Source organism: Ostrea edulis, chromosome 1 (assembly GCF_947568905.1).
Source record: "Ostrea edulis chromosome 1, xbOstEdul1.1, whole genome shotgun sequence".
Taxonomy (NCBI): domain Eukaryota; kingdom Metazoa; phylum Mollusca; class Bivalvia; order Ostreida; family Ostreidae; genus Ostrea; species Ostrea edulis.
This window is the reverse complement of record NC_079164.1, coordinates 39,200,671-39,223,574: the sequence shown is the minus strand read 5'-3', so window position 1 is coordinate 39,223,574 and position 22,904 is coordinate 39,200,671. Positions and strand designations below refer to the sequence as shown.

The window sequence follows — 22,904 nt, the reverse complement described above, 5'->3', positions numbered from 1 at the left end:
TCTTTCATTGCTGGGTGCTTCTGTCTATATAATTTCATTTTGTACATTGCAACCTTTTTAGACAAGTTTCGTAATTGTTCTTTCAGGATCTTATTGTCTCTGTAACATTTTGCAATTGGCCGCTTCTTTTTCCTGTTTGCAGAGAGCTTTGGTGACTTGGTACCTGGGCTCTATTCTCATTTTCTGGTGGTGAATGAGGTGGAGTTAAGTTTGGAAGATTATCAAGTATTATTTTTCTTTTCCTATAGTCTCTTTTTGTTGTACTCCATTTACGTCGTATGCTTCTCTTCTCTCTTTCAGTAAGTTGGTCTATGTTTTTTCGCTTCTCTTCTTTCAAATGCAAGGTGAAGATAACGAACAGTGAACAATCTTATAACTCCTATAAACAATACAAAATAGAAAGTTGGGCAAACACGGACCCCCAGACATACCAGAGGTGGGATTAGATGCCTAAGAGGAGTAAGCATTCCCTGTCGACCGGTCACACCCGCCGTGAGCCCTATATCTTGAGCCCTATACCTCTGCTGTGTTCAGGGGTCCGTGTTTGCCCAGCTATCTATTTTGTATTGTTTATAGTTATAGGGGTTATGAGAATTATCACTATTCGTTACATGTATCTTCACCTCTCATTATTTTCAACATTCATCAAATTTAGCTTTAAAGGAGAGGGGGTGTTGATGAAAACTATGTGAATTTAGCTTTATGTCAAATGTTAAACTTTGGATGCAAGGTGAAGATAACGAACAGTGATCAATCTCATAACTCCTACAAGCAATACAAAATAGATAGTTGGGCAAACACGGACCCCTGGACATACCAGAGGCGGGATCAGGTGCCTAGGAGGAGTAAGCATCCCCTGTTGACCGGTCACATCCGCCGTGAGCCCCATATCCTGATCAGGTAAACGGAGTTTTCCGCAGTCAAAATCAGTGTGCCAAGAACGGCTTAACAATCGGTATGAAACACGTCAGACAGCATTTGACCCAATGCGAGGTTGTATTGACGAACTAGATCGTTATAACGACCATAGAATTTGCGAAATGCTGACTTCAATCGAGACTGTTGAAATCCTTGTACCATCAACTTGTTTGTCAGTAGCTTACCTCGATTTAAAAACTGACTATACCCAGAACAAGCTGTTGCATATCGAATCAGTTGAGATATATAAACACCATATGCAGGTGATAATGGAATATTGCTACATAAATGTGGGAAGTTGACGATGGCAATTCGCAATGTTGTAAATTCGTTAACTTTGTCATTTCAAATTATTTTAAAGGGCGTTTTTAATTGGTAGTTAACTTATAAAACCTCCATCCCCAATTCAAACTTTTCTCGACCCGCGCCTGATGTTTGTTAATTTTAAACAAGGATATCACAAATCATTGAATTAATAAAAATCATGAATTCAATTTGAAATTGAATTCAGGTAGTGTACGAGGGTTGTTCGATATGTAACGATATCTCAAAAGCACTCGATTCAAATAGTGAAATGAACATTACATCCCTTCAAAGTATTCTCCGCGGTTTGAAATACATAATTTCAATCTTCGAAGTCTGAATCAATTTCTGAAGTGCGTCACGGTACGCTGATTTAGGTAGACCTCTGAGGCACTGACTGATGGCTGAGCCAAGGGCTTGTAATGACAACCATATAAGAACTTGTTAAGTTTTGGAAAAAGGAAAAAGTTGCATGGGGCTAGATCTGGGATTATGGTGGGTATGGCAAGACGGTAACCTTTTCCGACTTTAGATATTGCTTCACAAGCTCAGATGTATGTGGTGGAGCATTGTCATGAAGTGGACGAACATGCCTAAATCCTGACACAGGGCGTCGTTTATGATATTTCTTGAGCTTTTCTTAGTATAACATCTCGGTAATACCGACCTGCAACACTTTCGCCCTTCGGCACCGGAATTTGTACGACTATACCATCACATGAGAAGAATATGCAATAAAGAACCTTCTTTGTGCTTATGGTTCTTTGGCAACTACAGGCCTACAACCGTGTTTAGTTAACCATATATATTTTGTTTCCAATTTTTCTTACTGGTTCGAAATAATGATCCCATGTTTCATAACCAGTAACAATGTTTCCAAATTGTCTTTGATTGAATCTGGGAAACATTTTGAGCAATTGCTTAGCTGTTTGTACTCGTACCCGTTTTTGATCATCTATCAATATGTGCGGTATCCACCTGACAGAAATCTTTCGTACTTTCAAAATACGCTTCAAAATAAAATGCACCCGCGATAGCGATATGCCAACAGCTTTCAAATTGGCAATATCACGAATGGTGTATCTGACATCACTTTCAATTATTTCCCTGACTTTTGAGACATTTGCCTTGCCTGTTACAGTCACAGGTCGGCCAGATTTTGCTGCATCTTTGACGGACTCTGTGCCAGTCAGAAATTTCTTTCTCCACCTTCGAAATGTCATTTCCGTTCAGTTGTTGTCATTACCGCTACATTTCTACCCGTTTTGGAAATGACAGTTACGGAAATGACAAAAATGTGTTATTTCTCTGATGGATAGCCATAGTTGTCTAAAATTTTTAAAAGAAAATGTAAATGATTTTTGAAACATCTCTCTATAAAACCTTGACTTTAAAATTTGTTTTCAACACATATCCAACTTTTGAAAACATGTACGGTAATGACAATTAAAAAATGTATTTGAAAATTATCATACATTCCTGTAAGTTTTTCTGATGTTGACATTGTTTGTGGTGTTAGACGGGTAAATAATTTTGTTGTTGACGTCATGAAATTGCGCAAAGAACGATAACTCTATCTCAGTTCATTTTATAGAAAAACGTTACGGATATGACACGAAAGTCCTGGACATCTCCAAACTTCCATGTTTTTCATCAATTAAGCAATTTTGTGACAATATTTTTTCAGTATGTGAATCTTTTGAATTTCACAAATAATATTACCCAAGAAAAATTCTTGAAAAATTGAAGATATTGCTCCTTATAACTTTGATCTTGGGGACATCGGTTTTGTGGCATGCGATTTACAGCATTAGAAAGTATTGCACACATCAATTTTATTAATAAATCTATGGACACAACATTCAGTACCGTGTTTTTTCTTTTAATAGTCAAATGATAACAGGTATCGTAAAACTCAACTCTATATTACTATAGTCCAATTTGTAACGCGGGACATAAATTGCAACATTTCTGTAGAATGACTCGCGAATCATTTGAGTACGGTTTCTTAAATCAATATGCAAGCATCCTTGTGTAGTGTACATCTATTAAGTTGAATTTGTCCGACAATCGATGTGGGAGTAAATTGGAGCCAATTTCAACTTATAAAAACATCCTTAGGTAAAGGAAATGGAAGTTTATTCAAAAGTACAAGTTCCGAAGAGGTAATTAAGAGATTGTGCAAGTAAAGGTAGGTGTTAAAAATCTTCTCCAGAACCAGAATCGACAAAACTTGTATAAAACTTTCAGATAAATGAAACCTGTTCAATTCACAGACTCCGGGGTTTTACCATTAGACGGTTTGAAAGTTTTATGTAAGACTAGGCCTTTAAAAATTTTCTATTAAAAGTTTCCTTAAAGATCCAAAAGGGCACAAATACATGCATACCGCAAAGCTTGGCGCTTTAACTGTATAAGAAAAATCTTATATTAAAAAAATCACAAGTTAGCTCAATGGTAGAGCGTTCGCTTCGTAACTGAGAGGCCGTGATTTCGAGCCTCGCTCGTGCCATGGTGGCCTAAGACGTAGGAAGTGATTGCTCCTTCGCCAAACGTTTGGAATCAGGGGTATTTCAGATATGACCTTAAAGACGGAGGTTCCGTGTTTCGACAGACATTGGCACGTTCAAGAACCCTCACTACTCTACGGCCCTGGGCGATAAGCAATGGTCTAAAGTTTTGGTACTTCACCTTCAGCTGGTGATATGCTAAATTCTCGACGGGACGTACATGTAAAACAAACTAAACAAAAACAAGTCTACAACACGTCAAATTGAAAAGACGTTCAAACCAAGAGTCCAGAATTAGGGCGGAGTCATACACTGTACAAGGGGCTTACAGTTTTTCATAGGTACATACATGTACTGTGTATCAAAACTCCTTTTAAAATCTGTTTTTGTTTCTTCAAGAACCACACATTATTTTATGAAATCAATATGCAAGTGTCCTTGTGTAGTGTTTATGGACGTTTTTCAAACTATGACCCTAGGGGTTACCTGTATGTACGAAGGTTGTCCAAAAAGTTCGTGGGCAGTTTCGTTACGTCAGTTTAACTGGTTTTAGATCACATACTGTAAACCAAAATTTCAAGTCAAAATAAGTTGGTTTTAAAAGTTTTCTCTGACATGATAATATTGCGATTTTAAAAGGTCACGGCGTACGGGTATTGTCCAATGTAAATATGTAACAATCTTCATAACTTTTTGAATTCAAATGGTTCTACGTTTTGTAAAACATGCCAAAAGCAGACACATGTGTGTATATAATAATTACGATGAAACGAAAACAACTGACGTCACATTTTGATGTAGTAATATCGGTTATATCAAGAAAACACCACAAAAAGTATGTCTCTGAAAACGTCCGAAAAAAGCATGGCAGTCATCCGCACGGAACTGAGTGCAATGAGAAAATTCAGTGTTAACCTGGGAAAAACACCGATAGAAACAAAAAAATGATTGAAGTAACAAGAAATAATCAGAATAAATCTAAATTGTTGGTTTGCAAGTGACATAAAGGGCTAATCCTTTACTGATTGTGTACTTGTTTTGAGAGATGCTGCAAAATAGTAAACACCACTATCATGTAATAAAAGAATGAAATCCTGTATTCATGACGCTATGATGAAAGTCAGAGAGAGATCTCAGTCATGTCTATTGTTAATGTTAGCAAATCTTCAGTTAATTCTAGTTTAATTGACTCATAGCTAAGGAGATGTAAGAAGTATGTAGAATTTTTTTTAAGGATCTGATCGCAAGCTACAGAAACACCCATCTGGCTTGATGCACAGCTGTGCCTGGCCTACAGCTTGTATATACAAAGTATCTATGCTGTGCTTTGATTTTGGTATATTTACATCATGGTCTAAATCAAAATATAATTTTACACAATTGACAATCGTTACTATAAAGAGAAAAGTGTTCCAGAACTTTCTGGGGCAACCCTCATACAGAGGAGCATGTGATGTACACTCTCAACCGTGCTTAAAGAAATTAGTGAAACTCACAAATTCTTGACAAATTATACAGTATATTTAATACATGTATATATACACATGATGGCACAGGTTTTGTGAAGCTGAAAAAGTACTACATGTGTGTTCTCATGTAATGAAATTGACAAAACATAGTAATTCAATAACATAATAAAAGTCCATAAAACTCTTTGGAGTGAAATATTTTTGTTCTAAAACATTGTTGATTTACTGTGTTTTCTTTTCATCTTCCTTTGATCCATAGAATCTCTCTATAAGAAGTCGTATCAGTTCATATCCTATAGTTAAGGAAAACTCTGGTTTCAGCATGTATATTTTTGGGACTCTCCCTGGAAATTGAAAAACATGTGAATATACATTCTTGAAAGAATCTGAGAATAAAGACAGCTAGTCAAAATATTCTTCAGTGAAATTGAATTCAGATGTATAATTAAATGCATAATGAAAAGAATGACATGTGTTACCATTATTTAAAACAGGATTGTTTGGAGACCGATGTGATATAAAGCTGTTTACAAACACATAACAGTATTTACTTCATTCTACAGTGATCTTTACTACTTGTATAATTATGTTTAGTATTGGCAATTGATATTAGCAGTTAAATCAATCCATAACTTTTATCTACACATATAAGTTTCCTGATGTGCTCTAGTGGTACTCTTATGTGTCATATTGACATTAAATGATATCTATATTCTATCTCGTAAGAATGGTCATGATAGCAAATATTCACACTCATGTAATTTGGATTTGATTTCATCATTTCATGGCACAAATACTTGTTCAATGTATATTCACCAGTCATAATATCAGCCCATTTAGCTAAGAATTTGTCTCCCTTTCTCTTCAGTGCTGCAGCAGAGGCATCCAGTAAAATGGGAAACCGGTACATCGCTTGACAAAATATCATAGACCTGTAATAAACCGGTATCACTTGACAAAACATCATAGACCTGTATAAACCAATATATTGTGTGAAAAAATATCAGACCTATAACCAGTAAACCATTTCTATGACAAATATAGATCTGTGATAAACCAGTATTGTGTGACAGACTCTGACCTACATGTAATATAAACAGTGCATATCGCTGATCCATAATAAAGCACTGCATCAATTACAGAACATAGACCTGTAATAAAATGGTACATCTTATGACAAATTTTGCAACTGCAAAACACAAGTCACACATATGGTGGTTAACCAAGAAGAGGTCATGACTTTTTTTCAGATAGTGATAATTTTTAATTCAATGATGAATGAAATTTAGCACTTACCATTTAAAATCGAAACCAAATTTGTTCATCCATCGCTGATGGTAAAGTTTCATAAGGTCGTTGTCATAGTTACCCTGCTTGATGGCCTCATCTAAGAACAGTGCTGCCATCTTTCCTCCCTCCATTGCATGATGTATACCTTCCCCTGGTAAGGAATTAATTTTATCAAAAAATATTTCTCAACTTACATTGTACAGTACATTATCCATTGAAAACCAAAGGAAAATGGAGAGCCTATCAAAATACCATTTCCTGAAAGTAAATAGTACCGGTACATGCGCATTATAAAATCTCACTGGAATTGAAATGTATGGACACAGTTAGTACTTTATTTATGGGGGTACTCTACATCATCATAATGATTGACTTCCTTTTAAAACATGGATGAAAATATAGCCATCAGCAATATTTGTCTATTCATTGAAAATATCATTGCCTAGCTGAATAGCTCAGTAGATTAGCATGTCGACTGCTGAACTGTAGATCGTGTGTTTGAGTCCAGCAGGGGTTTTAAATTTTTTTCAGATTGCTATTTACTAAAACTGCATTTTTTGACTAAATAAAGTAGATTTTCAATTTAAAAATATTGTTGCACATATCCTCCACTTTTCATCCATATCAAATTTCCCTGGTGTAGCATACATGTACCTCCTTTAAACTTTAAAATTTATCTACAAGATTGGGGTTTTGCTTAGCACAACTGATTCCTGTTTTTGTTTAAGTTATAGTTACATCATTGTAGCGAATAAGAATCAACTTCCTGTCAACCTTAAATATAGCATTGTATTAAATAAAAAGAGCATTTACTGTCTATCTTTCAGTAGATATTAGTGTACATACATGTAATAAATAATCAACTCACCTGTCAGTGGATCTATCATGCCTGCTGCATCCCCCACAACCAAAACATGATCTCCAAATGACACTTTCTCTCCCCCCAGTCTGAGACTGGCTGTTATATGCAAAGACATTAAATACATTATGTTGACTTTCTTTTAAACAGAATTACATTATGTGGACTGGCTATCAAATACAATGACATGACACATTATATTGATTCAATTTGGCTATTAAACACAATGCTATTATAATATCATGTTGACTGGCTATTAAAGACAATGACATAATAACATTATGTTGACTGGCTTTTAAACACAATGGAGACTAGAACTGTCCTAACAGGACATAATACCCACCCACCCCTATCCGCAGGGTACATTGAATGGTGGGAAATAGTGAACTTGTGCTCATTGAAGAATAAACGCATCCTTTTGACACGAAGAAGAGCTCCGTTTTCTTGTACTAAATGTAAGGCTATAAATTCTGCAGTAGAGCATTACTCATCAGAATATTTAAGATGCTAAATGAAACTCCATGCAAGCGTGGGAAATCACAATTAAATAATATTGCATAGAGGAAGGGCTTTTTAGATACAGGTTTGAATATTGTTGCACACATGAATTCAATGAACAATATATCTTTAATTCAAATAAGTTTAAGAACAATTTTTGAATAATTGCGTACATTAGTTCTGTTATATTTATTGATATCATATACAGTAAATAAAACTTGATTATTAGGAAGTCACTTGGAGCTCCAAATTAAATGTTCTTTATGTAACAATAATGATCTCTCTCCGTTTTGAAAATTAGATAATGATTTTACGAATGCAATTGTAATCCGTCATGCAGAATAGTTGACCAAAGACAAAATGAATGGCCATTCATAATTACTCGGTATTGCAAATGTGTTTCTGATAGTAATTTTTGTCCAGTGTGACAATAAGGACAAAATTATGAAAACATGTCATTTCTTCTCATCAAATGCAATAATCGAAAACATAATGCCCTATATGCAAGGTGAAGATAACAAACAGTGTTCAATCTCATAACTCCTATAAGCAATACAAAATAGATAGTTGGGCAAACACAGACCCCTGGACACGCCAGAGGTGGGATCAGGTGCCTAGGAGGAGTAAGCATCCCCTGTTGACCAGTCACACCCGCCGCGAGCCCTATATCCTGATCAGGTAAACGGAGTTATCCGCAGTCAAAATCAGTGAATGACAAACAGAAAAACTGCTATATCATAATCAGTGGCCTGATTTCTTGGACATTGTCAGGTAGTGTACAAAAATTAATCTAATTTCAGTAAATTAGCGAACCTCCAGGGTTGGCAAAAAACAATTCGTTATGACCAAACTGTCTTATATCCAATACAGCTTTTATTATTTTCCTCTAACAGACATCGGGAGAATAAATATTGATCAGTTCACAATAAGCCTGGATTCATTATAAGCCTGTTCGTTATAAGCATGTTTTACTGTTAATTACTAATGATAATCTCCTGTCAGTTGACAGAGTGTCTACCTGCATTCATCCTCTCTATTTTAGCATCCTCCCCGAGGGCTCGGCTGATGTTGGGGTCTTTCTTCTGGAGGTAGTCATGCCAGTACTTAAGGTCATCAGGGGTCACTTTGGGGTTACCAGGAATGATGTAAACACAGTAATTCAGCTCATCGTTTGGATGGCGAAACAGAGCAGAGTATCCTACAGATATTTACACCAGTTCAAAACTAAAGAGTTTCATTTACAATTGTATTCATTCAGTCATGTATTGTCAGAGGGGAAACTTATGCCGAGATATTTATGGTACTTCATGGCCCTTTCTTGTTTGATAAATACATGTAAGAAACTTTTGTAGTACAATACTGCATATATCTATTATCATTAATGTTAGAAACAAAATATGTAAACTATTTATATCAATTGTTATGTAGCTACATTTAATGGAAAGATAAATGAGTATTTCTTGATGTAATGATTATTGAACAGGATTATTGCATTACTCTCTAACAGATGTAGGAATTACCTTCCTTAAAACATTGTTTTTTAAAAAAAAAGATATTTATCATTTTAAAAGTTTTAATAACTCGATTTTAAGCTACAATTTACATTTCTATACAGATGTGAAAATTGACAAAGTTTGTTAAATAAAAATTGATTCTAGGACTCATATGTACATGAGCCCTAAAAGAGGGGTTATGCCATACATGTATATATGACCATATCATCTAACTATAGGTCACAGTGACCTTGATTTAGGGTGTGATACACCTTCTTCCTAAGATGCATAACTGACCAAGTTTGATGATTCTAGACTATATAATTGTCCAGTTATGAGTCGGACAGGATTTTGCCATATTTGACCATATCGTCTTAATCAATTATTTGATTGTCTAAAGGCGGCCAGCATATAATAAGCACTGTATGCTCCTTTGAGGGTAAATTCCTGAAGTACTAAATATATAATAAACAAACTGGTGAGGAAGATAATAGAACATGCTGTGGAATGCCAGTCAACTAACACCATTACCAGCTCATCATCTTGACTCAAATTTTTGTCAACTCACCCTAACATTAAAAAATTGATATAACTCGCTACAAGAGCATTTTATTATCTTCTCCATTTCTTAAAATTTATGAAAGAACTCACCCAAAGTCAATTTGATAATCTACATGTACATGTATTGTAGCAAACTAGGGGGGGGGGGGGATCTTTGCATCACTCGGGGATCGAACCCAGGGCCCTTGCATTATGAGTTAGGTGATCTAAACAAAGAGCAAACCATGCAGGCCTACAAAATATTGCAATATAAAATCTAAACCTATATTATATGTATTTCTGAAATCATACAAGAACTCTTCAAATTGAGGAGATGAAAATATCACTTTAGATAAATTGTCAAAAACATCACGTACGACCTTAACTAGAAAACTGACATGTCAGAAAGGGCCCAGCGATAAATCTGATAATTGAAAGGGGTCTTCCTCTGCCTTAAATTAGCCAAGTACTATGTATAAAATTTTAGAAAATATTCCTAAGGAAATCATTCCTAAGGAACCTTAAGTTATTTGACAGACACACAGACAGACAGACAGAGCAATTACCGTAAGAATCTGAGAATTACCATTAAATTCAATGAAAATCCTCTCATTACAAGTAATCTCAAGTTATTGTGTGCCATTGAAAGTGCTATTATCTTATCAAAATTGAAAAATTGTACATGTAACTCCCATAACTCTCCAGTGAAAGAGCCACTGTTATTTCTATAGAGCACCCACCATATGGCTGGACCCTAATTATGATCATGATCACTTCTTTTGGAGTTTTACAAGGTGCAAAGCTTTGTACTTAAATAATAAAATGCTTTCTTTGCTGCTTCATCGGCTGATGAAGGTAACTAGCATTGCAGAAAAAATTCATAACCCGCTTAATCGGGTTATGTAAATTTATTTGCAATATAATTGCAACCTTCATCACCCGATGAAACAATAAAGAAAGACATTTTATTGTTTATATTTATATTTTTATGTATTGCTTTGAAATACAAACTAGATTTAAGTACTAAAATATCATATGGTTGACCCTTTCGTTATGTTAAACGAAACAGCCAATACACCCTTTGACCTTGATGACGCTCCATATTTTTGGTAATAATTACACATACAGGTGCACAGGCACTTGTTTCTGTAAATAACTTATGACCTCTGTATACTAATATTGTTATTATTAGTATACAGAGGTCATAAGTTATTTACAGAAACAAGTGTCTGTGTACAGGTGGTACTAAAACAAAACGGATCGAACTAGTATAGGATTAAACATTCCTTTTGAAGAATTTATCGATGTGTAAACTCCGGACATTTTCCTCACAAATTGAATAAAAGTGCGAAGCACTTTTATGTTAAGTTTGTGAGTAAAATGTCCGGAGTTTACACATCGATAAATTCTTCAAAAAGAATGTTTGATTTTTATAATTCCAATTCATTCCCTTTATTAACAATTGCAAAAATTTGAATAGTTTCCCCGCACTATGTTATTTGTTTTCAGGTGTGTATGAATACATCGCGTTTTCGGATTTATTGATGTATAAACTCTTGTTCAGCTTTATTTTTGTCCAATCAAAACAATTGTAATAAATAACGTTGGAATTATTTTGCAACAAACATGCATTCATTATCGCAGATGAAAGCAATGTCAATTTCAAAAGAAATATAAGAGAAATATATTAAGATATAGTGAATGTATATAATATTTAAGAAATGAACATCACTGTTTAGCTGTTCATGGTCAATATGAACAGATTTGGATTTGAGGAAAATTCTGTGAATTTGCCTCAAGACCAAATCCATTCATATTGACCATGAACAGCTAAAAGTGATGTTTATTTCTTAAATTTATATTCATTTTTTAAAACACCATTTCTTTACATTGCTTCTATGTTGTTGCATAAAACGAACTCCTAGCCTCTGTCACAGTAGTATTGTGACGTACGTCAACACAGACATGATGTCACACTTCGTCTCACCCTGCCTTTTATAAACATTGCACGGTGCACTGTATTTTGGAGCTAGGAGACTGCAAGATTGGGATGATAATCCACATAAGTTCACAATCTTAATCCCAAGTGTGACTTGTGAGATCTTCGTAACACATGCTGTATTTTTTCAAATCATTACGCTCTCTCAGTCGCATGCTTTAAGCTAGTTCATAATCCGTTCAAAGTCAATATGAACGAATTGTGTCGCGTGCTAAAATTGGTTGGTTCATAGAGAAAAATGCAATTTGTAATATAAATATATAATTATGACCATATCATGTTACATTGATGCAAACTGTATTAGATTTCATTTTCAAATATAGACAAAAATGTTTAATTTGGCAAGTGTTGTCATAATTGCAACATTCAATCTATTTATGAAGTTTATTACAATAGTATCAAACTTGTTTAGACTATTAAAAAGCTAATTAACAGGAAGCAGTAATATGAAGTCTGTCCAGAACAGGAATTGGTTTAATTCCCACAAAGAAACACACACTGCACATAACTCTCTTTATCTGGAAACATATTCTTATTATGGAAAATATTTACCTGGTAACATTTCTTTATTATAAAAGACAACACCATCAGCTTTGAATTTGTGAGTCCCTCCCTCAACATACGCCCTGGAGCAGGTACTATCTGGGGGGCGTGATATCAAGCCAAGCTGTGTGGCCAGTCTAGATGGAGCACCATCGGCACAGACCAACACCTACAAAAATGGCAACAAACAGGTATACAGTAGAACAGTAAACCACAGAAACAGATAATAGTGGCTGGTATCAAGGAGGGGGAGGGGACTCTCCAGCAGCACAGAAATGGAACATTTCAAGTACTTTTTTTTTTAAATTGACATTACGGACACTTGTTGTCTAATTAAGACTAAGTTTATAGGTTTAAATGTACAGACTTACAGAATATGTTGTCTAATTAAGACTAGGTTTAGGTTTAAATGTACAGACTGTGACAGAATATGTTGTATGATTAAGACTAGGTTTAGGTTTAAATGTTCAGACTTACAGAATATTATGTTGTCTAATTAAGACTATAGGTTTAGGTTTAAATGTACAGACTGTGACAGAATATGTTGACTAATTTAACATTAACTTATTCCAGACCTACAGATCAGCTTAATATATGTTTGTTCAGATAATCACACTTTAGCATGATTTTGTTGTCAAATGATTCAATATGTCTTGCGGTGTGACAGTTGAAACAAACTAAGACCCTTAACATCTTTCAACATGATTTTCAAATAAGATATTTAATCCATCTATTCATCAATGTGGGAAATATAATGCAGACGATGTAAACAGTGCATTATGACATCGTATTAGCTGTGATGGTTTTTCTTTTAAATTAAGAAAATTTATCAACAATAACAACACGTAAGAAGCTCTGTGTGGAATTTAAAATCGTACGTTTGTGGAATGTGTACTTTCCAAACAATTTATATATTTTATCTACAAGCTTATCAATGAAGTATACTGCAGTGATGGCAATATTTTTCCTGAGCACTATGGGTAATCCTCATAATTTTTCAGCTGATGAAGAGCAAATTACGTGACTCAAATGTGTAATCATTGGAGTAAGTTCGTCTTGACGACGTGATCTTTGCTTGCTATAAACACAGATTATCTTAAGGGGAAACAATTCACAATGACATCACAAGGCTAGTGTACTAAACAATAATATTGACATCATGATATAATTGTAGTTTAACCAATTACAATTTGAAGAAAGTAAGTAGTTGGGGCAATTTGAAATCCATGACTGTAACCATGTGTCTGTTGATCCCACTCTATAAAATGTCTAGAGTCCTGACCTACCCTTGATCTGAATGTGTCTGTTGATCCCACTCTATAAAATGTCCATAGTCCTGACCTACCCTTGATTGGAATGTGTCTGTTAATCCCACTCTATAAAATGTCCATAGTCCTGACCTACCCTTGATTTGAATGTGTCTGTTAATCCCACTCTATAAAATGTCCATAGTCCTGACCTACCCTTGATTGGAATGTGTCTGTTGATTCCACCCTAGAAATTGTCCACAATCCTGTGGAGTTATCAAACTTGGCTTCATTTACTGCCCAATCTTCTTGTAGATCTGCACACATCCTGCAAAAATACAGACACTGTAAAATATATCCATCCTGTATAAATACATTGTAAACTATATCCATCCTGTACAAATACATTGTAAAGTATATCCATCCTGTACAAATACATTGTAAACTATATCCATCCTGTACAAATATAGACACTATAGACTATCTCCACCCTGTACAAATACACTGTAAAGTATATCCATACTATACAAATACACTGTAAAGTGTAAACTATATCCATCCTGTACAAATATACTGTAAACTATATCCATCCTGTACAAATATACTGTAAACTATATCCATCCTGTACAAATATAGACACTTATATAGACTATCGATCTCCATCCTGAACAAATACACTGTAAACTATATCAAACATGTACAAATACATTGTAAACTATATCCATCCTGTACAAATATAGACACTTATATAGACTATCTCCATCCTGTACAAATACATGTAAAGTATATCCATAAGTACACTGTAAACTATTTCCATCCTGTATAAATACATTGTAAACTATACCCATAAGTACATTGTAAACTATATCCAATAGTACACAGTAAACTAGCCCCGTGTGGATCTAGGTTAGAATAGGTCCTCAGTACCCGTTGCTTGTCGTAATAGATGACTAAATGGGGCAATCCTATGGATGGGACCACAAAAACTGAGGCCCCATGTCACAACAGGTGTGACACATTAAAGATCCCTCTCTTCTCAAAGGCTGAAAGCGCTGAGCATAGGCCTAAATTTTGCAGCCCTTCACCGGCAATGGTGACAACTCCATACAAGAGAAAGATTCTTGAGTGGGACATTAAACAATATACAAGTACAAACAACCAACCTCAAGAAATGGAGATTTGGTGAAGGGAAGCAATGAAGAATATTTCCAGATACATCATATCAGGGACCTGATTATTAGGTTCCTGGGAATAGAACTGTTTCATAGACAATTGGCCTTTTACATTCAGTGAAATTTAATTTCTGTGAAATACTGTTACTCTAGTGAATCAACTGATCAACACTTGTCAGTACCTGTGGGCTGCTTTTGCTATAGCATCATCCAGATGAAGTCGCTTGCAGGCAATGGCTGCAGGGATTTCTCCAAGAACCTCTTTACTGCGGCCAACATAGCTCAGTCCCCCAGGACTGCACAAACCCCCACTGTCTGCCTATGATTAATCAACATCAGTATGATTATTAGTTAAATTACAACATCATGACTATTACTTAATTAACATCAATCTGACTATTAGTTAATCAACATAAAAAAGATTAGGAGCTAATTAACATTCAGCATGATATTTAGTTAATAACATCAGCACGATTATCAGTTAAATAACATCAGCATGATTATTAGCTAATCAACATCAATATGATAGTTGGTTAATTAACACCAGTATAATAATTAGTGTGTTAACATCAGAATAATTATTGCTTAACTAACATTAATATGACTATTAATTAATAAAGTCGTTACTTGAATAACATTGACATCAACAAGATTTTTATTTAGAATGACTAGTTGTAGTATCTCAGTGGTTAGAGTATTTTAAAACTTATTGACCAAGAGGTTGTTGGATCGAGCCCTCCCTTATACAGCACAATAAAGAACCCCCCTGCTACAGCACAATAAACAACTCTCCCTTATACAGCACAATAAAGAACCCCCCCTGCTACAGCACAATAAAGAACCCTCCCTTATACAGCTCCCTTATACAGCACAATAAAAAACCTCCCTGTTCTCTTAAGTGACTATGAAACGGGTTGGCGGATCTAAGATTCTCCAACTTTGCATCATGTTTTCAGCATGAAAAAACGTTTTTCTCTCATTCCCACCTACAGTCTGCACTTATTTACATCTAGAAGGATTCGCTAAGTCTCGAAAATTATGTCATTGCGCAGTAATGGCGAAAGTTACACCCAAATTACTTAAAACTGACTTGCATTAACTTGATTACTAAATCTAACACCATCACCATAGAAACACGAAGTAACTATAGAAAATAGCAAACGAAGAAACTACAGTAAGCAAATCAGATATCTATACCTGCCATACGCTGTAATAATTATAATGTCAACATAAATAATTATATCAGTACCTAAATGTAATACACATTGTTGATCAACATCAACAAAAAATACTAAATAAATGTACAAAGTAATTTGTGATTTCGTATATTAACAGTAGCTTGTTTATTTCGCGTTCGCGTTCTTAGCGTAAATAACCATTAGATCTGCCGAGGCATTTCACTCAGTGCAACTGAGTGAATGCGACGTCAGATCCTAAGCGGAAATGACGCTGAGCTGTGTCTGTTGTGGCTGTGTTTACATCGGGAAAGAGGACTGGTTTGGAATTCATCGCATTTTCGCCGCAGATACATGGGTTTTCTGCATATATCATGCTTTTATCATAGTTTCCTGTGATGTTGATTGTACGGACACAGGTTCTAGTGCAAAAATTAAATTGAAACATGTCAACATCCATGGAAGCGGCATGACCTTTGATCGGCATTTCAGTGCACTTTGCCGTTGTAACTGAGACGTCTTACTCATAGGGGCGAGATTCCCATGCCATATGGATAGAGTAATGAAAAATTGTTGATAACAAGGATTTTTATCTACTTTGAAGCATTTTATTAAATGCCGCGCATGCGCTGATAGAAGTTATGTCTGCCGCGGCAGTACTAACCCCTAGGAGGTTATTTCTGCCGCGCCAGTACTAACCTCACGGAGGTTAGTACTGCCGCGGCAGAAATAACCCATCTGCGCATGCGTGAATTAATAGTGCAAGTCCATCATAGATTGAGAAATAAAAATAAAATAACACAGACACAAACAAATGCAACATCAACAGATTACAAGATGCAAATAAATGAAAACTTGTGTGCATTACAACTTTTAACACAGGCATATAGAACTGTCACATTTCAAATAACTGTCAGATTTACTTCAATTTTCATAGGGATAGGCATGCACTGTGCAAATTTCAGCCAACCCAATATTAGTAAACAAAAGTTTGGTTAGTTAGGTAGGTTAGTTGTAACTAATGTAAATTTATCTACAGTTTAATGATATTAGTAGTAGTTAGTTGTGACTAATGACTTTTTCCTACAATCTCATAAATTCCAATAATTAAAATAATTCCAGATTGCAATAATACTCTGTTTACAGCACAATAAACAACTCTCCCTTATACAGCACAATAAAGAACCCTCCCTTATACAGCACAATAAACAACTCTCCCTTATACAGCACAATAAACAACTCTCCTTGCTACAGCACAATAAAGAACCCTCCCTTATACAGCACAATAAACAACTCTCCCTTATACAGCACAATAAACAACTCTCCCTTATACAGCACAATAAACAACTCTCCCTTATACAGCACAATAAACAACTCTCCTTGCTACAGCACAATAAAGAACCCTCCCTTATACAGCACAATAAACAACTCTCCCTTATACAGCACAATAAAGAACCCTCCTTGCTACAGCACAATAAGGAACCCTCCCTTATACAGCACAATAAACAACCCTCCCTTATACAGCACAATAAACAACTCTCCCTTATACAGCACAATAAAGAACTCTCCTTGCTACAGCACAATAAAGAACCCTCCTTCCTACAGTACAATAAAGAACCCTCTCTTATACAGCACAATAAAGAACCCTCTCTTATACAGTACAATAAAGAACCCTCCCTTATACAGCACAATAAAGAACTCTCCTTGCTACAGCACAATAAAGAACCCTCTCTTATACAGCACAATAAAGAACCCTCCCTGCTACAGCACAATAAACAACCCTCCCTGTTATAGCCCTAAGCACCAGGCATAGGTCTAAATTTGAGGCACTTTATGTACTGCCGGTAATGTCTATTTGAGTGAAAAATTCTCAAAAGGAAGGAAAGCAACAAAGTGTATAGTTAATAATTGATCATTAACATCAACATAATTAGTGGTTAGTAATGCATACAGTGAAATATTCACCCCCGTTTTATTTCGTCCCTTTTGCCCTCGTTGTCATGTGGCAAATTTAAGAGTGTGCGAAATTGTTTTCTCTCAAATCTAACGCAACTATGTCTGGGCGAATTTAAAACGGAGTGAAACCATCAGCAAGTGTAGAAAGGTGAAAATAACATGGGGGAAAAATAACCTGTATATAGTAATCATGATGAATCTTTGAATTCTCTCTGTATTCTTGAACTGTAAGAATGCAGACAAATACAAAAATTCAACCCCTGAAAAAGTGAAATTGGAGTTTTTCCTCTATATTACATGTAGGAATTAGTGGTAAACTTTCTAAGTATATATACCTTGTGTAATCATTTGATGAATAATCAAGTTACCCTATACAACCATGGCGAATTTTCACATGCAATGATGTCAAATATAGACCTACTACATGTGCCTTGTTTTCTTGAATGAGTTGGTCATAGACACCCATGTCCATCAAAATCTCTATGGCTGTTTTACACACTGCATCTCCACAATATTTGTCACGAGGGAACTTCTTTTTCTCCAGAAGCAGACATTTCCAACCCAATTTTGCTATAAAAGTTCAAAAGGTTAAACATAAAAGATGAAGATGATGAAAAGTGATCAATCTCATAACTCTCACAAGAAATACAAAATAGAGAGTTAGGCAAACACGGAACCCTGGACATACAAGAGGTAGGATCGGGTGCCTAGGAGGAGTAAGCATCCCCTGTCGACCGGTCACACCTGTCGACCGGTCACACCTGTACAAATTCCTACAAAATAACCTTAAAAAATACAACCGACTTATAGGCGGACCGACTTATAGGCGAGTATATACGGTAGCCTAACAATCGGTATGAAACACATCAAACAGCATTTCACCCAATGATAGGTTATATGAAGTTATTGGTAGGCCAAGACCGTAGACATATTCATTAACATCAATCTCTGAGTCATATGACAATTTCGAAAACTTTTAGAATTTAATTCAGTCGATCACAATTAGATGGTTTGATCGACAGTGCTATATAACTCCATTGATAGAACACCTGACTAATGATTCAGGGGACCTGGGTTTGAATACAGGTCTGGTGTGTATCATTATCTCCCTTCCCAATACATTGATGCCATGATCTGCTCCTGAAACTGACAGGTGAAATGACTGCCATGCTTGTCTTTTGGGATGAAGACATTTAATGAAAAGGAATGCAGTGGCCAAACACGTTCAATTTCTGGAGCCTGAGAGATCAATTCATGGAACCCCTGACTAGACATTCATGGGGCATGGGTTGAAATCCTGGATTAATGGTTCATTGCATTTTACTCTCCTCTTGATTACACATTTCCAGCTTGATAATTGATAATATATGTATATGTATATCTGAATAGATATTTGCTAAAAATTTTGACTCGATATTTCCTAATTAGACCTAGACTTTGGGAGTGTGAGTCAATCTTTACGAAAACTCACTAACCTGAGGCTAGTTAAAATTGTCTCAAAAGTAGCTTGATGGGCTAGTGAAGAATTGATATTAAACCATTCTGAATAGAAATCATAGTCAAATAAAATATAATTGAGTTAACTTTTCTTTTGTTTACCTTGTCACTTGTTTGTTACTTTAACACTAACATAGAAGTTTAAAAGTGTTTTAGTGTTTTACTTGACCTTCAAGATTAATGTCATTAATGTTTTGAAGGCAATCACAGTGAAGTGAAAAAAACAGAGAAGAAAATATGGAAAAAGAAACTCAAAGTAAGCACAAGAAATATGATGAGAAGAGGAAAGGGACCTTTTAAGAGACTTGGCTTTCACACAATTGTAACTTGGGCAAAATACTTTACACACAGTGCAAAGGAAATCACCACCCTGTCTTAGCAAAATGATAAAGAATAAAATGATACCACATTGATTTTTAATTTCATTTATTTTTCTGGGCTAGTAAAAATATCATATCTGCTAACCCAACTGACTAGTGGCTTAGACTGGTGAGGGAGTGGCCAAGTGAGTGAAAGTTAGTGAGAAAGTTTCAGTGAATGAGTACATGTAGCCAATGAGTATGTGTCAGTGAGTAATTCGGTAAAAGAGCAAGTGGGTGAGCAAAACAGTGAGTGAGAGAGAGAGAGTGAGTATGTACATGTATGATTTCAAGTGAGTGTTCAAGTGAGTGAAATTGTTTAAGTAAGTGATGGTCAGTGAGTTAGTGAACAACAGTGATCGAGTGACTGTCGGTGAGCTTTAATAAAACAGTGTGAGATGAGTGAGTGTCAGTGTGTCTTTGAGTGAGTATCAGTACAGTGCAAGTTAGCCAGTGAGTGAGTATCAAGTTACAGAGTGTGATTGAATGAGGGAGTTGCTGAGTGTGAGTGAGGGAGTCACTGCATGAGTGTTGGTGAATGAGTGTGAGTGAAGAAGTCACTGAGTGTTGGTGGGTGAGTGTGAGTGAGGGAGTCACTGAGTGTTGGTGAGAGAGTGTAAGTGAGGGAGTCACTGAGTGTTGGTGAGTGAGTGTGAGTGAGGGAGTCACTGAGTGTTGGTGAGTGCAAGTGAGAGAGTGTGAGTGAAGGATCGAGTCGCTGAGTGTTGGTGAGTGAGGGAGTCGCTGAGTGTTGGTGATGTGTGAGTGATGGAGTCACTGAGTGTTGGTGAGTGAGTGTGAGGGAGTCACTGAGTGTTGGTGGGTGAGTGTGAGTGATGGAGTCACTGAGTGTTGGTGAGTGAGTGTGAGTGATGGAGTCACTGAGTGTTGCTGAGTGATGGAGTCACTGAGTGTTGGTGAGTGAGTGAGAGTGAGAGAGTTGCTGAGTGCTGGTGAGCGAATGTGTGTGAGGGAGTCGCTGAGTGTTGGTGAGTGATGGAGTCACTGAGTGTTGGTGAGTGAGTGAGAGTGAGAGAGTGTAAGTGAGGAAGTTGGTGAGTGAGTGTGAGTTACAGAGGGAGTCACTGAGTGTTGGTGAGCGAGTGTGAATGATGGAGTCTTTAAGTGTGAGTGAGATAGAGTGTTTTAAGGGAGTCACTGAGTGTTGGTGAGATAGTGCGAGTGATGGAGTCACTGAGTGTTGGCGAGTGAGTTTGAGTAAGAGAGTGTGAGTGAGGGAGTCGCTGAGTGTTGGCGAGTGAGTGTGAGTGAGCAAGCCGCTGAGTGTTGGTGAGTGTGTGTGAGTGAGGGAGTCGCTGGGTGTGAGTGAGGGAGTCACTGAGTGTTGGTGAGTGAGGGAGTCACTGAGTGTTGGTGAGTTAGTGTGAGTGAGGGAGTCACTGAGTGTTGGTGAGTGAGGGAGTCACTGAGTGTTGGTGAGTGAGGGAGTCACTGAGTGTTGGTGAGAGAGTGTGAGTGAAGAAGTCATTGAGTGTCAATCATTGAGTGTCAGTCATTCAGTGAGTTTACCCTTTAACTCCATTGATTGAGCAATGGATTGTCATGTGACAGGTTTCAGGTTTCATCCTCAGTGTTTCTGTTACATTTGGTGCCTGACTTGGGGTCAAAGCATACTTTCTGGTGAATGAGAATGATTTGGCTGACATGTGTCGGCACTCCAGAAGAAACTGGGATGCCTTTGAAAATAAAACCATGTTCTCAATGGAGACAATGTACAATGGGTGCCAAATGAAACAGAGATAGTATTTACCTCGGGTAAGGATTAAACCTAGAACTACAGGCTCATCAATCCAGTGCTGGCTTCTGGTCAAGCTTAAGCTACTAACAAGAGCTGTAGGAAAGCTATATATCTCTAACACTAGTACAATTTAAAAAATAAGCTAGTTCCTGAAGTCTGTCTGAGTTCATATGCTTGAAAAGGAAGACACAAGAGATCCAAAATTCACTGAAATTGAAGACTTTGCACAAGTTGCAATAAATTAGATGATGAAAAACATTTGTAACAGTTTTATTCTTCAACATAGTTGACTAATTACAAATCACCAGGAATTAATATAATTGTTTCTAAATTTTAGATATTGAACATAGATCAAGTTCAACTACAAACCCCAAAAAGGTTTAATCTACTTTTTTAAATCTTATTTAAATCCAAATAATGTTGGGGGTATGTTGTTTTACATTCTATTGGGGTAAATTTTCCCCTCAAGTAAAGATATATGTCACCAGTTTTAGATGATTAGTGCCATTATAAATGAAGTTTACAGACTTTCATTTTTAAGGCCATATCCGAAAGACTCATCATGTCCACTTGTAAAGCTGTGCATTTGCAAAGGAGCAGTAACTACCTATGTTAAACATCTTAAGTTTGGCATGGTGCCAGGATCAAGAATCGAAGCCGGACCTTCATTTTAAAAACATTTTAAAAGTGCCCTTTGAACCACTAGGCTAAACAAGAATGAACTAGTATGTAAATCTGTTGAATGATCTGTATCATTTAGACATACTTCTACATGTATATGTCAACATTGTCAAGGTGTTATATCCCTTTAACACATTTCTAAATGCATAAATGGATTTAAAAGATCTCCAGACATCAATGAAAATGTGTAAAGAAAATTTAAAAAAAAACAAAAAACAAAACCAGAACATTTTGATGAAATACATTACCTAGGTAGTAAGCACAGGTACTGCCTGCCGGACCCGCACCACAGATTGCTACGTCATAGTGAATTTTCTCGACATTCTATCAAAAAACCAAAATCCCACTGTAATCATGAACAGCTGATTGTAAAGTAAACGAGTTAACTCCCTTGATGATCTCTACCTTGATTTTATCTTTAGGAAATTTTGACGCAAAATCTTTAATCTTTCTTTCGTTCCTCTTGTGGTATATATAAAGTATGCAAGTAATTATAACTAAAAGGCAAGTTATCTCAAAACACTCCATAGTTCTGTTCACGATGCAATGTGTTGGTGTTGACCTTTTGAACTCTGAACTTTAGAATCAATGAATTTTTAAATATTTACACCTTCTTTTTAATCAGTTCACGTACCA

General features: G+C 36.0%; 1 protein-coding gene across 2 annotated transcripts; it reads right to left on the bottom strand.

Annotated features, from left to right (window-relative positions):
• Positions 1-5,230: 5,230 nt before the first annotated feature.
• On the bottom strand, positions 5,231-22,853 carry LOC125656728 (conditioned medium factor receptor 1-like). 2 transcript variants are annotated; one of them, XM_048887320.2, is made up of 11 exons: positions 22,674-22,850; positions 22,517-22,592; positions 18,394-18,542; positions 15,024-15,160; positions 13,886-13,997; positions 12,432-12,591; positions 8,866-9,045; positions 7,359-7,448; positions 6,497-6,641; positions 6,017-6,132; positions 5,231-5,544 (listed from the first exon to the last, which is right to left on the bottom strand). In XM_048887320.2, the coding sequence occupies exons 1-11, from the start codon at positions 22,794-22,796 to the stop codon at positions 5,423-5,425; spliced, it is 1,410 nt and encodes a 469-aa protein (XP_048743277.1). In that variant the 5' UTR covers positions 22,797-22,850; the 3' UTR covers positions 5,231-5,422. The 2 variants fall into 2 exon arrangements, with proteins under 2 accessions (XP_048743277.1, XP_048743285.1); XM_048887328.2 differs by lacking the exon at positions 8,866-9,045 and having other exon boundaries at positions 22,674-22,853.
• Between the last annotated feature and the right edge of the window lie 51 nt (positions 22,854-22,904).